This window comes from Durio zibethinus, chromosome 6 (assembly GCF_047325235.1).
Source record: "Durio zibethinus cultivar Kanyao isolate XHJ-2024 chromosome 6, ASM4732523v1, whole genome shotgun sequence".
Classification (NCBI taxonomy): Eukaryota; Viridiplantae; Streptophyta; class Magnoliopsida; order Malvales; family Malvaceae; genus Durio; species Durio zibethinus.
In genome coordinates, this window is record NC_143167.1 from 28,643,025 (window position 1) to 28,659,699 (window position 16,675).

At 36.0% G+C, this 16,675-nt stretch overlaps 4 protein-coding genes, 1 long non-coding RNA gene and 1 other non-coding gene across 14 annotated transcripts; 4 read left to right on the forward strand and 2 right to left on the reverse strand.

Moving 5' to 3' along the window:
- The first annotated feature begins 1,054 nt into the window (after positions 1-1,054).
- On the forward strand, positions 1,055-3,770 carry LOC111286086 (heme oxygenase 1, chloroplastic). 3 transcript variants are annotated; one of them, XM_022875875.2, is made up of 4 exons: positions 1,055-1,822; positions 2,771-2,994; positions 3,268-3,371; positions 3,507-3,770. In XM_022875875.2, exons 1-3 carry the CDS (start codon positions 1,396-1,398, stop codon positions 3,355-3,357), a joined length of 741 nt encoding a protein of 246 aa, XP_022731610.2. In that variant the 5' UTR covers positions 1,055-1,395; the 3' UTR covers positions 3,358-3,371; positions 3,507-3,770. The 3 variants fall into 3 exon arrangements, 2 of the variants coding, with proteins under 2 accessions (XP_022731610.2, XP_022731609.2); XM_022875874.2 differs by having other exon boundaries at positions 1,063-1,822; positions 3,264-3,371; XR_016342991.1 differs by having other exon boundaries at positions 1,072-1,822; positions 3,215-3,371.
- Positions 3,771-4,133: 363 nt separating this feature from the next.
- TRNAR-CCU (transfer RNA arginine (anticodon CCU)) lies at positions 4,134-4,206 on the forward strand. Its single transcript has one exon. It is a non-coding gene; the product is annotated as a tRNA-Arg (tRNA).
- Positions 4,207-4,317: 111 nt separating this feature from the next.
- LOC111286087 (protein BUNDLE SHEATH DEFECTIVE 2, chloroplastic-like) lies at positions 4,318-9,558 on the reverse strand. 7 transcript variants are annotated; one of them, XR_016342993.1, is made up of 7 exons: positions 9,421-9,558; positions 9,237-9,334; positions 8,627-8,690; positions 5,941-6,058; positions 5,140-5,219; positions 4,750-4,812; positions 4,328-4,468 (listed from the first exon to the last, which is right to left on the reverse strand). XR_016342993.1 is itself a non-coding variant. In XM_089762572.1 (6 exons), exons 1-5 carry the CDS (start codon positions 9,476-9,478, stop codon positions 5,141-5,143), a joined length of 417 nt encoding a protein of 138 aa, XP_089618698.1. In that variant the 5' UTR covers positions 9,479-9,558; the 3' UTR covers positions 4,345-4,468; position 5,140. The 7 variants fall into 7 exon arrangements, 5 of the variants coding, with proteins under 5 accessions (XP_022731613.2, XP_089618699.1, XP_089618698.1 ...); XR_016342992.1 differs by having other exon boundaries at positions 4,329-4,468; positions 4,760-4,812; XM_089762572.1 differs by lacking the exon at positions 4,750-4,812 and having other exon boundaries at positions 4,345-4,468.
- Positions 9,559-9,649: 91 nt separating this feature from the next.
- On the forward strand, positions 9,650-10,493 carry LOC149518541 (uncharacterized). Its single transcript, XR_016342994.1, has 3 exons — positions 9,650-9,872; positions 10,070-10,184; positions 10,419-10,493. It is a non-coding gene; the product is annotated as an uncharacterized LOC149518541 (long non-coding RNA).
- Positions 10,494-10,806: 313 nt separating this feature from the next.
- Positions 10,807-13,495, forward strand: LOC111286088 (uncharacterized). The gene is made up of 7 exons (XM_089761590.1): positions 10,807-10,833; positions 10,939-10,960; positions 11,017-11,111; positions 12,386-12,424; positions 12,707-12,777; positions 12,848-12,956; positions 13,067-13,495. Exons 1-7 carry the CDS (start codon positions 10,807-10,809, stop codon positions 13,181-13,183), a joined length of 480 nt encoding a protein of 159 aa, XP_089617716.1. The 3' UTR covers positions 13,184-13,495.
- LOC149518542 (uncharacterized) lies at positions 13,472-16,130 on the reverse strand. Its single transcript, XM_089762571.1, has 2 exons — positions 15,433-16,130; positions 13,472-14,280 (listed from the first exon to the last, which is right to left on the reverse strand). Exons 1-2 carry the CDS (start codon positions 16,039-16,041, stop codon positions 13,921-13,923), a joined length of 969 nt encoding a protein of 322 aa, XP_089618697.1. The 5' UTR covers positions 16,042-16,130; the 3' UTR covers positions 13,472-13,920.
- Positions 16,131-16,675: the final 545 nt, after the last annotated feature.

Sequence of the window (16,675 nt, forward strand, 5' to 3'; positions counted from 1 at the left end):
ATTAAATTTTAATTTATGTTGACAAGTACCCTAATGATTCACTCACCAATCGTTGAATTTTGATGTAATTTTCTATGTTTTTGTCAATGACACGTAAATAATTTGGAGAGAGAAGCCAAAAAGAATCCCCCAAAACAATGGTTCCACGTTTACACTCCTCTATGCGAATTCTCCACGGCACACAATTAACGACGACCACAAATAAAACCAGCTAAAGACAATTACTTTTACTTGTTTTGCCCAGCCACTAAAATAAAGGGTTGTGCACCGCCGTCTTGATCCATTGGACCATCCACGGCTTTCGACCCGACGTCGTTTGAGCCAAGTCTACTTATGATGGATATTTTCTTTTATGTTATTTGTTACTTGTTAGCGTGGGAAAGTTGATCCTCAATTTTACAACTATTTATGAATTATTCATTTAATTAATCAACTCTAAAATATTATATTAAATTTAATAAAAAAAACCTAATTCATAAACTATTGTTAAAATATTATATTAATTTACACGCAAAAGTAAACAAAAATATAGGAGTTTTAACACGCTACACAATAACAGGTAGCTTTTTTTTTTTTTTTTTTTCAAATCTACTGGGGTTTTTTTTGGCAATAAAAATATTGTTAATTTTTTTCTATATAAATCCTTCAATAATTTTATTTTTAAAAAATCCCTCAAAAATTGTTGCGAGATTTTTTTTACTCTATCGGTTATATATTTATCTTATCAAAATTTATGAATAATTTAAAATAACAATTAGGTTTTTAAAGATTTATTTCAATTTTATATTATTTTTTCAACTATACATTTCTTATCAAACCTTTTATTATTTAAATAAAATAATTAACTTATAACATCTACTCATATTTATCTTTTATAAAAAAATTGTTAATAATTTATGATAAAAATAAAACAATCACTACGTTATTCTATAAATGGCAGCATTTTTTAATTAAAAATGATAATATTTTAAAATAAAGAAAATAAAAAGAAGCAAATTCTAATTTTGGCCATTCCTTTGCTTCAGTATTTCTTTATCTCTCTAGTACATATTACTTTAAGAATAAAATAATAAAAGCAAGTTACAATAACACAGCAATGGCAGATTTCTCGCAGATGATAGTAGACGCAAACCAGAACCAACCTATACCCTTGTCCATTACCTCACCATTTTCTAAGCAACCCAGGGTTTTTCTTCTCCTTTAATATTCTTTACTCTCTTTATTCATAAACAATCTGTTTCTATCGCTTTAGCTTCAAGAGTAATTGAACCACGAGTTGAGGCTTTTTTAATTTTTTTTTTTCTATTGAAAGTTGAAAGCTCACTCGCTTTCTTCTTCTTCACAACAACAACTAAACCAATTCCGTATAAAACTAAGCAAGAAATCGCCCTTTCAATGGCGTCTCTGACCCCAATTTCCCAATCCCACTCCCTTCTTAAAAAACCGAACCTTACAACGCCTCAATCTCCCAATTTCTGTTCCAGTTTTATCCCCAAGGATCTCCCCTATTCTAAAGCTCAGTCTTTCAAACTTCCCGGGATGGCCAGTAGGAACGTTGTCGTATCGGCCACGACGGCGGAGAAGCCCAGGAAGAGGTACCCTGGAGAGGCTAAAGGGTTTGTGGAGGAGATGAGGTTCGTGGCTATGAAATTGCATACAAGAGAGCAGGCAAAGGAAGGAGAAAAGGAAGTGAAAGAGCCGGAAGAACGGGCCGTGGGGAAATGGGAGCCCAGGGTTGATGGGTACTTGAAGTTCCTTGTGGATAGCAAGTTGGTTTATGATACGCTTGAAGGGATTATTGATAAGGCTGCTTTTCCTAGCTGTAAGTTTCTTTTTTTTGGTACCCTTCTTCTGTTTTAGCTATTTTTATTATGTTTATTTGCTTTTGTTGGTCCTATTTTTTTGAATGGTTTGTTTTTGTGATTTGAATAACTTCTTTTTCTGGGTTAGGTTAAGGTTTCTCTTTTTGGTATATGTTTTCGGATTTTGCTTCACCATAGATGTTAATTTTTTTCTGTTGTCAACAAACTGTTCAAATAGTACTACTTATTGTTGTTTAGGTGAAGGGTTGCTTATAAGATTTAAGATGGGGCTCAACATCAAGACTTTATATGTCAAGGATGATTTAATGTTATGGAGTTTTACTAATGTTATGTTTTGTGGTATCATGTTTGATTGTAGAATCGTAATATTGGATCACGTGTGAAAACAAGGGATTAGTAAGGAAAAATAAGACGAGAATGAAGCTTGAAGTTTTGTACATGATGGTAGTTAGGTGTTATTATATGGCTTAAGGGAGTGAACTTGGGGTAAATATCTACGAGAATGCAGGTTGAATTGGTCTTTTTCACGTAATTAGTTATCTCCTCCTCTGTATGGAGAATGGCAAATCAAGAATCCAGATTGAACCCTGTCAGAGTAGTGGTTGTGTTTTTGAGTTATGCACCAATCATGTACCAAGAATTTTTATTCTTTTTCATTTTTCCCTCTTCTGTTGTTTGGTCCAATGGTTTGATGAAGGTGGATTTGATGGCCTTCCACAGAACCACTAAAACAGTTCACCATGTAACCTAGATGATTGAATTGTAGCTGTTTAATCCTTGAAATGAATGCCTTTAAAAGCACAAGTGGTGCTAACTTTGGGTTAAATCCGAAGTTTCAGATCATTTATCATGTTATGTATGTGTTTGTATATGTTTCTTGAGTGTGGTATTTTATTGTTTTATGATACTGCTTGAAAACTAAAGTGATATGCTTGGGTCTGCTGCAGATGCTGAATTCAGGAACACTGGATTGGAAAGGTCTGAAAAATTGGTGAAGGATTTACAGTGGTTCAAAGAGCAAGGTTATGCCATTCCAGAACCATCTTCCCCTGGTGTTACCTATGCTGTGTATCTTAAAGAATTATCCGAGAAGGATCCTCAAGCATTCATATGCCATTTCTACAACATTTATTTTGCCCACTCTGCTGGTGGTCGGATGATCGGGAAGAAGGTAAACAAAATATTAGATTCAAATGTATGTTGAAAAGTATATTACTCTGTACTGATCTACACTGTTTAGAAGTAAGCACTTAGCATTTTGCTCTCCGTCTGTCTCTCTTTGTCTCCTTAACTCTTTTATTTCCCCAAACTGGGCCAGCTCATATGTCTGACAAGTTTCTATCTAGTGGATACCCCATAGGCATGCTTATCTTGTAACATGTTAAATACAGGCACTTCACTTGTATACTCAAGCTCCTTTTTAACCCCTCTTTATATAAGGTAGCTGAGAAAATACTTAACAACAAGGAGTTGGAATTTTATAAATGGGATGGTGACCTTTCCCAACTGCTACAAAATGTCAGGGATAAGCTGAATAAAGTTGCTGAGGTAATTTTCTTTCTGTTATTGAAGAATTCTCTTATAAACTCCATTGTGTTTCTTTTTCCCGACCCTGCTCATGAGAAGTTAAGACAGTAGCAAATTTTATGACTAACACATCTACATTTATCTCTGGCATTTCAGAGCTGGACTAGAGATGAGAAGAACCATTGTTTGGAAGAGACTGAGAAATCGTTCAAGTATTCTGGGGAGATCCTTCGACTAATATTGTCATAGTGTGTATAACTGCTTTGTTGTTTTGGTCTTGTGTAAGTAATGGCACAAGCCAAAATATGTCTGTTACTCTGGATTAAACCCTTTTTTTTAACTATTTCCTTCAAAAACGAAATTACTTTCACTTTCATATCACAATTTGAATAAATTTAGAAGTATGAAAGTTGGCTAAAATCATCTGATGGAAGGGTTTGATATAGTTGACCTGATTTTATTAGTTTCATCATACGTTGGGATAAGTTTATTTTTAATTATGGTATATAACTTTACTAAATTATAATTAAGCATAAAACTTGAATTCATAGTAGTTTAATAGTTTAAGTGTAACTTGTCTTATTTAGTGGTTTATGCTCTGACATAACCCTCGGAAGTAGTAGAATATTATGGTTGTGTTCTCAAATCTCAGGTGGTTCATATGGATTCAAAGTCAATACCACTACAGTAATTGATAGCTATGGTGATAATGGGTTATTGCATTCGATGGTTTTACGATAGTTCATAGATGAGGTATAAGAGATTTAAGACTCCTGACTAACTGCGCCTGTAGCTCAGTGGATAGAGCGTCTGTTTCCTAAGCAGAAAGTCGTAGGTTCGACCCCTACCTGGCGCGCATTACTGCTTATTACTATTTTTGGCTATTTCTTGTTCTTTCCTCTTCTTTCTGAAACTATTTCTTATTCTGCATTTGATTTTCCCATTCATGGATTATGACACCATTTTTTAGCTGCCTATTTACATTTATCAAAGTGAAAAAACATGGTCCCTGTTTCTATGAGCCTAGCTGAAGCTGAGTTTAGGCCTCACAATTTTAACTGTGGATGGTACCGCTACAGTTGACCCACTGGACTGCCTCGTCTCTGCTACCCACGTTCCTGAAAAACATTAAACCGAACGCTTTTTAGTAATTTACACCTTTCTTATTTGAGAGGTTTCGACTTGGAATATCTCACCATATCTCCGAATACAAGAAACTACTATATTTTTATGCAAAGGCAAAGTAGCCAGCCCAAGCTCGAGCAAGTTCCATGAATTTGATAAAAATTTATATCCCAACTTGCCAACATATCAGAAAATCTTCAAATTTATCATTAATATTTAGGTGATGAACTATAATATGATGAATTTTTTACTCATGATGATAGAAATGTCTTACTGATACGAACCCCGTAAAAGGTACAAGGACTAGCGCCATATGAATACTGATTGTTTTCAATCCCTGAACAAACGAACGATGAGTAGTATAAGTTCGAAATAAGAATCCTTGATTATTAAGTGACCTTTTTTTTCCTTGGTGAGTTAAAAGAGAACAGATTGTTAGGAGATTCGACAAGTAACAGAGAAGAAAAGTTTGTTTTCCATTTTGGTTAGGAAAATGTTAAAAACTTCTGCATGCCATAAAGCAAATATCGGAGTATAGGCATCGTGACGGGTTGAATCATTTCTCAAAAGAACGACCTCAGGACTGAAGCAAAGGATACAAAACGAAATTACAAAAGATTTATCTAGTAAATATCCTTGAAGACCACCAAAATTGAGCTTTTACATCAATCATCTAATGTGCTCATAAATCCGCCAATAAAGCCAGCTCCATTACAATTCCCACATAAAATTTCCCTTTTTCCCCTGCAGCAAAACATACATTAATCGTATCAAAAGCTGATTGCTAACAATTCTACATGTTTAATCTAAGGAATTGTGGAATAGGCTGCTATTGATGCACTGAAAAAACCACTTCCGACAATTGTGATGCTATCTTGGAAAAACACATGGTTGAAAGAAAATTTGACTTTAGAACATAAGTGCATGACCAATGCTTATATCCTCGAATCCAGTGTTCCTAAATTCATCAAACTTAGGACTCCTACGTGAGAAAAGAAGAAATATGATAAACACATGGCTTGGACTGGCTTTGGAACCAAGAATGTGTCCATTTCTACAATTGAAAATGATGGATTGCATGGGAGATAAGTCCCAATAATAGTATCAATTATCAATTGCTTTGTATTTTGCCAAAAGAAAAGGTAAAGTCAATTCTCTAAGACATTATGGCTAGTTGACCTGCTCATAGATAAAGTTTCATTTTCTTTTCCAACAAAAATTCCAACATCAGTATTCCATCTTGCTTTCAATAATGATTCAAAACAAAAAAAAAAAAAAATCAAACTTTCAATCCTTCATTCATCCCCTAATGTGGACATCAGAATAAAGAAAGAGAATGAATAATGAATAATTAACTTTGAATGTGGTCATTAACTGGCGATAACAGAAATGATATTATTGCAAGCTATCATAACTTGGGAGGTCAAGGGGGGATCGAGGAAGAGAAGGAAAAGGAGATTAGCACCTGCAAAGCCAACACAGCCCACCAGCTTTCAATTGTCCATAGTAGCGATCAACACTATTAACTCCAGTACCTTTGCATTGAGAACACTGTTTGACACCTGGTAGTTTGGATATGGAAACTAGTTATAATTATATGTTGGTTGTGTTAGAATAAGAGAATTAGAAAAAATGAAATCTTAAGTGGTGCTTCATAACAAGCTCAAGTATCATAACAAAAGACCAAGAAAAACTTTAAATGCCTAATATAGACTCGAGCATTTGGAAGTTATCTGGAAGACTGAATGATCAAAAAGTTCAAAGAAGATAGAGAAGACAAAGCATTCATACCTGACAAACATAGACTCGTAACATGGAGGAATACAAGTTAACCAATACAAAGAGTCTTTTTTTTTTTTTTTAAAGGTGGGTCAGGCTAAGAGTGCAAGTGCGAAGGTCACTCTTTGGCTAAGAAGCCTTCTTCCGCACTCAAAGAAGAAAGAAAATTTTTGTTAAACTTTTTTTTGGATAATAATTTTTTATTTTAATTTCCATCCACTTTCATAAAAAAGGAAACCCATACAGCTCTGTTGCCCCTTGTAATGAATCAATCACTTTGAAGCACAAAGCACAGAAGCTGATGGCACCTAAAAATACAGTGTTTTTACATGATAAAATTGGTGCTAAAATTTAAATTTTGGTCAATTTTAGGTGCCTTAGTGTTATTTTCTTGCTTTTTAGGGTTTAAGGCTGTTCAATGAGGAAAACATGCAACCCATGCAATCCATGAATGCAAGATGACCTTTGACCGTGCAAGGGAGATTGTGGCTGAACCTTGTTTGACCAATTCCACCCATCCATGCGGCCAAGAAGGAATTTCACACGCACAAAGACACTCCCATGTCACCTTTAAATTCGGCCAAAGCAAGATCTAAGAGGATTGCTTGTTCATTTGAAGAATTCCACTTGCATTAGAACTTGTTCATGTGGCCAAGAAAGGATGATGCACGCTTGAAGAGTTTCACTCCACCAAAGACTCCTACATTATTCGGCCAATCCAAATGCAAGAGGAGATAAGGCTTATTTGAGGAATTCGGCAAGCACAAGGACTCTTATCTCCCATATCCATTCGGCTAAATCAAATTCCAAGAAGACTTCAAGCAATATCAAGCTCACATGCACACTACCCTAATCAGCCAAAGATGATTTCATGCAAGGAGGACTCTTTTGTGTATCTATTGAAGAATTGTGATAAATGAAGGACTCTTGCTATTTGAATTAAAGGAATTTGAATTAAATTCAACTACCTTATCTTGAAAATCCTACATTAGCCGAACATATGAAGAAGATTGCATCAAGATGGATTCCAAGCAAGATCACACAGCCAAGATTGCTTCCCAAGACCCCCATTCGGCTATGACTCTTCAAGAACTAAGAGTCCCATTCGGTCAAAGCTCTTTGGAGATCAAGATAAATTTCATCCTTTAGCATTTAGATAGAAGTCAGACTCTCGTAATCTTTACCACTTATGGCCAAACCTATGCCTATAAATAGGCAAGGCCATTTCACTTGCTCATCATCCCATTCCATCTCATTCTTCTCCTCTCTTCTCCCTTTTCTTTTCTTAGTCTTTTCTTTAGTTTTTCTTTAGTTTTAGTTCTTGGCTTAGGTTGCAAATTTGCCAATAACAAAGTTAGTTTCTAAAATTCTTTTCTTCAATACAATTATTTTCTTAAATTCTTCCTTTAATACAAATATTCTTTCTATTCAAGATTTAGTTTTCAATTCTTTTCTCTTTTACTAGTTTTGTCTACAACTCTTTTACGCTTTAAAAGTTTCGGCAATCACCCTCTCTTTTACTCAAGTTTAGGTTTCATACTTCTTTCATTTAAGTTTCGGTTTATGCATTATTGATTTATGTTCTACCAGCTTTTGGCCTTCACTTATTCTTCCTTGTTTTCAAAAGCAATCTTTATTTCTTTTAGTTACATTCGGCCACACCTCTTTTACTTGCCAAGTGATAGTTGGTAGAGTAAAAATATAGGCCTATAATCCTTTCGACATTGCTTCCTTAATTTGTTTTGCAACCCATTCTAGTATTCACTTGTTTAGATATAAAAGATTAGGTTTTCACCATTGGTACTTAGTCCACCCAACATTACAATCTATAATCTTATAGGAGACGATACTTGAATACTTATCACTTTATTACTTGATCAATTTGTGCACTTGCAGTTATTGCAAAAATAGGCTATCAAAAGCATTCCTATGTTTAACCAATTTAGTGATCCTTATATAGCATTGAATGATTGTGGGCATCATTGGCCACATATAAACAAAAAGTGCTGTATGCTTATATCTGCTTACTCTTCGCATAGAGTAATCATACATCATTGATCATTCTTCAGCTAGAATATATATATAGAACAGAATATCATTAATAAACACTCTAATAATGGGCAGTTCAAAGCATCCTGCTAGGTTGGTGTTTAGGATACCATATATAATATTAACAGCATAAAGTCTTAAATTCAACAGTTTAATTGATTTCAGTATATATCAATAAAACAAAGCTGCTTCATTTCAGGCCAGTGAGATTGCATAAAGGCATTATGATAATCAACAAAATATCTAGTTAATGAAACAAGAAGACTAATCTTTGACAAAAAAACCAGACCAAAGACAAAGTAATTAGCCACAATTTTCCTTACCATTTCCATCACAATCAGCACAGACAATGCTATTTGGTTTAGTACTTTGATTTTTATCTGCAGCCTGTTAAACCAAAAACTAGGTAAACTTGCAACCAGAAAATTACAGAAGCATAAAAAGAGATTAAGAACAGAGATTTTAACAAGACTGAAGTTTCCCCTTAAACATGTTCCACATAGCTGAATACTGATACATTGACAATCTAGGTCTGTTCTAATAACCATAAAGTTGAATGTTGCATTGTTTTCTATTTTATCATCCTTCTCTAGAATGGGCAACTTCCTTAGCCATTTCCAGAAATCATTCTATCCTAGATAGCCAAAACAATCATTATAATTCAAGCCTTCAGCCCTGACCGCTATTTCCTTGCTTTTACTAGATGTTCACCCACAAAATAAATATTAAATACAACCCAAAAATCCAACTTACAGGCCATTAGCAGCTAAATCATCCCTTCACAGTTCCCTTGCAAATTTACAAATGGGTATGAGCCCATTGGCAAGAATTATTCAACTACCACACTTCAAGTTACCCAACTTTACTAACAAAATCCACAACTAAGACCGTTTATTAAATGGGATGGTAACAAACAAAAAAAAAACCTCTCACCTTAGTCTTTAAAGATTGAATTCTGGCACTCCTGGAGCTCTGAAACACTTCATTTACCCGAAGAACCTTCCTTGGAAAGGAATTATCAATAATTATCTCTAAAACCAATGAAGAACACAATATAGTCAAACTTTGATCTCCTAAGATTAAACCAATATCAGCAAAACATTCACTTTTGGAGTACCTGGTTTATTGGGAGTGTTGAAGGAGCAAACAGAAGTGAAACATAGAGAGCTTGCCATTCTTTTTTATTCTCAAGAGGGTTTCCTTTCACTTTATTGAAGTGCTTTTTGTTATAAGGCTTTGAACTTCGAAGAAGAAAGCGAGAAAAAAGTGTCCTTCAGTTGTTATACCCGATAAGGCTAAAGGTAAGAAAAGACATTCAGTCTGAGTGAAAATACCCAAATGCCCTAGGCATAGCTTTTAAGGATTCAATTGCTACTTGCTCGCTGGAAACAGGGGTAATGAGGTCAATTTATTCTTCAAACAAAGCAGGAAGTAGCAGGTTTTTTTTTTTTTTTTTTATTTGTTCTTTTCTTTTTGTCAAAAGACAAAAATTTGCCTTCGGCAAAAACAATGAGCAGAAAATGGCTAGTGGCTTCCTGTTGACTGCTGCTCCGTTTCTGCCTTCCCAAAGTAAGCACTTTCTGACTCTTCTTTAACATTTTTTTCCTTTTACTATAAAATTCAGAATTTTATGCATAAAGAAATTTGTGAGAACTCTGTAAAAGAAAACTTGTGGATGTGGGTAGTTATCTGTGAAGTATATTTTTATCTTTTCATTGAGGAGAAGTAAGATTTAAAAGAATTAATTACATGCTTATTTCAAACAGGAAATGAAGTGGACAATTAAGGAGTTCATTCCATGGCAAAGTAGGATATAAGCAAAGTTTTCTAGGAAGAGAATTCAATAGTCCTCGTGGAGGCAGAATTATTGTTGCGTCAGTGGTTTGTATCCCTTCACTTGAACAAACTTTGATATTTGTTGCTCATTATTTAACATTTTTTCCCTAGTTGAATGTTTGAATTGTTAAATTTGTTGGTAGATGAAGGTAAAAGACTTTAATTTATGCCCAGGTTGGTGGCAGGAAGTATGATTGTGATTGAGCTGATTTTTGGTTATGATTCCAGTTTCATTAGTTGTAACTCATGGTTTGAGATGGCTACTTTGATGCTTGGCAGCTTCGAAGGAAGGTCCAGAAGAAAGAAACTGTGATTCCTGACCCCAGATTATCGCATATCAATTGTCCTGCCGGGTGGGTAATCTGCATTTTCCATACTTAGATACATCTTTTTTTTTTTTTTTTTTTTTCGTGTATCTTGTAACGCCTCCAATCTCACATCAGGAGGGTGTGTGGATAAGGAATGATATATATGTAGAGATTTAATTCTAAACTTGTGAGGCGTTTTTTGTAGGACAAAACCGTGAGACCTTCGGATCAAAGCGGACAATACCTCGCAGGTTGAGTGCGGGTCTGTACAAATGGTATCAAAGCGGTCACCAATCCGCAGTCGTGGGAGTCACTAAGTGCTACACGGTGGAGCCGTGGGAGTTACTAAGTGTTACACGATGTTCTGGTGTGATCAAGCATTAAAGGTGGGGAGATTGTAACGCCCCCAATCCCACATCAGGAGGATGTGTGGATAAGGAATGATATATATGTAGAGACTTAATCCTAAACTTGTAAGGTGTCTTTTGTAGGACAAAACCGTGAGACCTTCGGGTTAAAGCGGACAATACCTCGCAGGTTGGGTGCGGGTCCACTTGTCACGAGTTAAGACTTAAGCTCCGAACCCGCGCGGCTCCGAGACCCAAGCATTCACCCTTCCGGCGTCCCGAATCAACCTCATCGCCACGGTTCACACCCTTGTGAGGTATTATCCGCTCTGGTCCTCTGATCTCACGATTTTGTCTTACAAAAGGTGCCTCACAAGTTTGAGATTAAGTCTAATACATATATATCATTCCTTATCCACACATTCTCCTGATGTGGGATTAAGGGCGTTACAATCCCCCACCTTTAATGCTTGACGTCCCTGTCAAGCCGAGTCCATCCACAGGACCAAGATCACACCAGACCATCGTGTAATACTTAGTGACTCCCACGATTGCGGACTGGTGACCGCTCTTATACCATTTGTAGAGACCCGCACCCAACCTGCGAGGTATTGTCCGTTTTGACCTGAAGGTCTCACGATTTTGTCCTACAAAAGACGTCTTACAAGTTTAAGATTAAATCTTTATATATATATCATTCCTTATCCACACATCCTCATGATGTGAGATTGGGGGCGTTACATATCTTGACCCTTCTGAGTGATGAAGAACTTGCTTTTGGGTGGTCTTGATTGTTGTTCACATGAACTTAACTTGCTTAAGCAAGTTTGCCTATTTTGTCAGGAGATGAATATACTATCATAACTAGGACCATAATAGTTCTGCAACAATTAGTTGTTTGTGTCTTCCTGTTGTTGTTGATGGTCTGAAGGCTGGGCCCTTTCTAAATATATATAGATCCAAACTGCATTCTGGTCTGTGAGCAAGGTTGCATTTCTAGTTGCATCAGCTTAGATATGGGTTTGGCACAGGTCTATGAGCAATCTCTTATTGCTATGTCTGTGTTTGCTTGGAACATGCGTATTTAGTGTGTTAATCTTATTATTGACTAGCCATATAACAATCTTTTGATTGATTTTGATCTTTATAAAATTGAATTGGCTGCATTGTCTGCTGTTATCAATCAATTCTCTTCCCTTCTTTCAAAACAAGACTGCATTCATAATATATATGTTTTTTAAAATTGTTAATTGAAACAAGTCTGGCTGGTGGATTGGCTTATACAGATAACCTATTACCAGCTGCACCTGTTGGTCTACTTGGCGTTCTCCTATTGTTCCAGCTACGATTAACTAAAAGTAGATGATGTCCATTAGAAGAATCCAAATTGCCACCTTCTGAAGAGCTTTCTTCCCTTTATTAAAATCAAAGCAGTTTATAAGATACCATTCTGAATTTCTGATGAGATCTTCAAGACAAATCTCCTCCTCCTTTTTCTAGATTTTCGTTATTTTAGTTTCTATTTCCATCATGGTTTGTTTTACATATCAATTTTTTTATCTGAAATCAGCTGACAATTTTGTTCTTCCAGACTACCAGAGTGAGATTTGTCTTTGATGACGAGGCACTGGTCAGTCCAATTTTCTCAACTTTACAATTTCTTAAAACACGGTGTTTGCAAACATAATACAGTGACAACTTATTCAATTTATGTTGCTAAAAAGATATCTAATTACTGTCCTTAGATATGCTTCCGGATTCTTTCTTGGCTTACAACTATCAGTGCCAAAACATCATAAAGTTCAAGAGCATTATAGAACATTAATTTTGGGAGTATTAAATACTTTCTTCATTTTTTTAGATTTGGCACTAGAATTCTTCACTTATACATATGTGACATTTGTGGTTTTAGGAGGTGAAAGTAGGAGACCAGCTTGAGGATTCAGGTGAAAATGTCTTTGTGGGTGGAAAAAACCGTTGGAAGTAAGTATTCTTTTGAACTTGTATCCAAATTTCAAAAGACTAAGTGGCCGACCTAGCCATTTTTCCACAGATACTCAACATTTGTGAATTGGGAACTTTGCTGGCCAAGCCTTAACCAGCTTTACTGGATTAGTGTATTTGGTTTTGACATGAGCCTGGAAGATAAAGGAGACCTTTCAGTTAATTGGATATTATAGCTGTTTATTCTACTTGGTTCATTAAACTTCAGGTGTGTTAGTGAAATCCCTGATTTATGATTTGTTATTTTATTTTATTTTGTTACAAATAGAACAGAAAGCAACTCTACGACGTTATGGTAGAAAGAGCTGATCCTTTAAAACCTAGTGGTAGAAGAGTGAAGACTTGGACTTCAATGGTGACAGATTTTCATGATCAAACTTTATAAGCATCAGATATGAGATTCTCCCAACTCTCGCTATACAGGTTAAGAGTTGTCGCGCCCATCATTAATTTGAAGCTTCATCAAGCAGATATTTTACTCTATCATGTATGATTGAGTTGCAGACATTCAACTATAAAAGATGTAATACTCAAGGGTGTATATGTTATAGCATTAGGATTTTTCACCTGTCTGTATTTGGCCAATTGTAGTATATTCTTCTGAATTCTGATCAATGTGAATAGTTTTAGTAGGAGGCTGTGAGCCAACTTGTATCTTAAAGCTTCAGGAAGATCAAGTAAAATAGTCTTTTGCTAACTCAATTTTTTGAACTTTTGCTTCAATTTGTTCACTAAAATTTTAATCAAACAAATAGATTTGTAAACGGAAATTACAAAAAAGGGGAAAAGAAGAATTATACATTTAAAAGCCACCGACACACATCTGACAATAATCAGTAAAAATCTACCAGCATGAGATAAGAACTCAACAACGGTTTCATCCAACCAGACCATTTACCACTCTGCGCATTAAAAAGCTGCCATTAACCATTCAATTATGAAACAAAGAGAAGCGCAGAGGGCTATTGTTAGAGCAATTTATCAGCTTCAGTTTAACTTCAAAATGAAGAAATTTCTACTGGGATGAACTGCATTGCACTGCCTAAGGGCTGAGAGAAACGGCATGCAAATAAACAGATTTGCAGTTGGGTTCTCATCCATAGCAAATTCGTGGTATTTGCATTAATTCTTGGTGCAATGAGCATCTGTACCACGCTGGGTGCAATTACTATAACCCAGACTACTTAGAAAGTTCCGTATCTCTTTGGCAGTACTGTTACTTGCTTGCAACAGTCGTTCATCTTCCTCGTAGATCAGATAAGGGGCTTCACCTTTTTTCCTGGATAATAACTTTTTGGCTCCCTTCAGTACATGGTATTCCCATCCCTGAACATCTATTTTAAGCAGAAGCACTGGCTCCAACTCTGGGATTAGGTCATCAAGAGAGATGGACCTCACTTGAACTGCTACTTCTTCATTGGACTTGAATGCCAACTTCGCACCAACAGCAGAAACAGCACTGTTGTCAAGCCGGCCAACCAACTGGTGAAAACACGGAAGGATTTGACATGAGAAGCACAAAAAGAAATAATACAGCAACAGATGGCAGGGAATATATAAGAATGTATAAACAAAAACAGCAGCCTTTTCTTAATGAGAACTATTGTACATCATACAACAACATAAACTACTAAGAATTAAATGGGAAAAAACCATAAGATACCAAATCTGAATGCCAAAAATGATAAGACTATAAATAATCAATAAAGCAAAGTTATAATTCTCTCTCAGCCCACACTCCCCATAGCTTATCATGTAATTCACAAAAGTTACCGGCTCCCACTCTTACAAGCGGCATTTACCAAGATCTCTAGTAAAGTGGACTAGCAAAATCATTATCACATTATCACATAGGTTTAATTTCAAGCAGAGATCACAATAACGTCTACAGAACTGAAAGTGAGATCACAATAAAGTTCCAAGAAAAATTCAGGTTTAAGCTTCCCAAAAATCCATTCTAAATTGAATTCATGAACATTGGTCATTGATGGCCAACCAAAGAGAGTTTAACTGGTCCTAGCAGGCATTCTTATCATGCATAAAGTTCCTAGGGCTCTTATTGGATCTAGTTAACGACATTAAGTTTAACATCGACTCTAAATATAAAAATTAAGGCAAGTTTTATTGGTTAGGGTGGATCCATTGATGCAACTGATGCACCTAGCCTACAGAGGGGAGGGCTATTGTAAAAGGGATTCTGATGAACGCATTACTAAGGAACCAAAATGGAACTGTTCTCCATCCCAAATATCGCAAAAAACACCATGCAGCTGCCTCCTTTTCACAGAGCCTTAAGAACTAAAAAATAGTAGCAAATGAAAATGCTTCCACAAGTATGAACCTTTGATAAAGCCACTCAACTGCCAATGGATGCATGTGCAAAGTAAAGGTAGAAAAATCCAACAGTGCTACCATATTCCCATTTTAACACCTTGTAAGCCACTTACTGACTTACATGCTAAGCCTCTATACTTCCAATTAAGATAAACCATCATTTAGTTAACAAACACAAATTTAACAAATAAAACTAACACTAAATGGTAAGCTCACTAACTTCACAACTAGATGTTAAAACTAATAAGATCATAACAAATCAAAATCAGCCAAAAAAACCATAAGTTAAAGCAGTCAAACCTTATGGAAAGTAATATTTCCATTCCGATCAGATGCGGCGGCTTCAAAAATAGTAATCAATTCCTCAATCCTATTAAACCAAACCCCATCACATATTCTTTGCAAATTCTCCAAAACCGGCTCAAAAGCCAATACCTTGAACCCCATAACCGCCGCCGCGAAACTCGCCATCCCGACATTGGCACCAACATCCACGACAAACCCATCTCTGTTTTTCCCTTCCAGGATATCCTGAATGGTGGCCGAGATGTCAGGTCGACGAAAGGGCTTACCTTTAAGAAGTCTCACAATGTTCTTGTGAGGCTTGTCTGGGAAGGAACCCAAGTCAGCTAGGGAGTAAATGAAGGGGTATTTGAGATTTTCCACAGTGTTTGCAATAATGGGATGGGATTGTGGGGAATTGTGGCAATTAAAAGGAGGGATTGGGAAATTTTGAGCAGTTTTTTGGGTCTTATAAGAGGGAGTAGTGGGAATAAAGGTGGGGTTTTTTGGGGAAAGAAAAGAGAAGGAGAGGTAGAGGAAGAGGGAGAGGAGAAGGAGGGAAAGGAGGGTTTTGGGTGAGAGGAGCTTTTGGGTTTTGCCGTTGTCTCTTTTCCATGCATTTGCCATGGAAAATGAGGATTTTTTAAGAAATGTTTTTTCCGGTGAAATGTGGACTCTGAGAGATTGGATCTCTGGTGAAGATTACTGTGAGCTTTTGAGTTTTGAGTGTGGACTGTGGAGCTGTAGAGAGTTGGGACGGAGTGTTTTGGTTGTTACCAATTATGACTTGCCACGTGTAGAAGAAATGAAAACAAGTAATTAAGTACATGGAATCAAGCAATCAAATCACAGTTGAATAAAAATTTTAAATAAACGAGGCTCAAAAAAACTTACTAGTGCTATTTATCTAAACAAGATCGTCTGTTTGTTTATATGATCATCTTCTCTTATTTCTTTATTACCATCTGTCACTTTTCTTTTTGAATGAGGAATCATCAATTAATAATTCTTATGCATTTGGGAGTAATTTTTTGGCCGACCATTCAATGGATGATACGGAAAATAGTGCGAATTGATCCTGGCCAATAAAAAAATGATCCTGGCCAAGAATGTCAAGACATGGTGACTGCAGCACCAATGTCCACGGGCATTCATGTACTGGAAGGCAAAGAGTTGAACGTTTTTGCTTAAAAGAATGGGAAGAAAAGAGAGAGTTGGAACGTTACTTGGCTCTGTGCATTACATTTAAACATTCTATTGC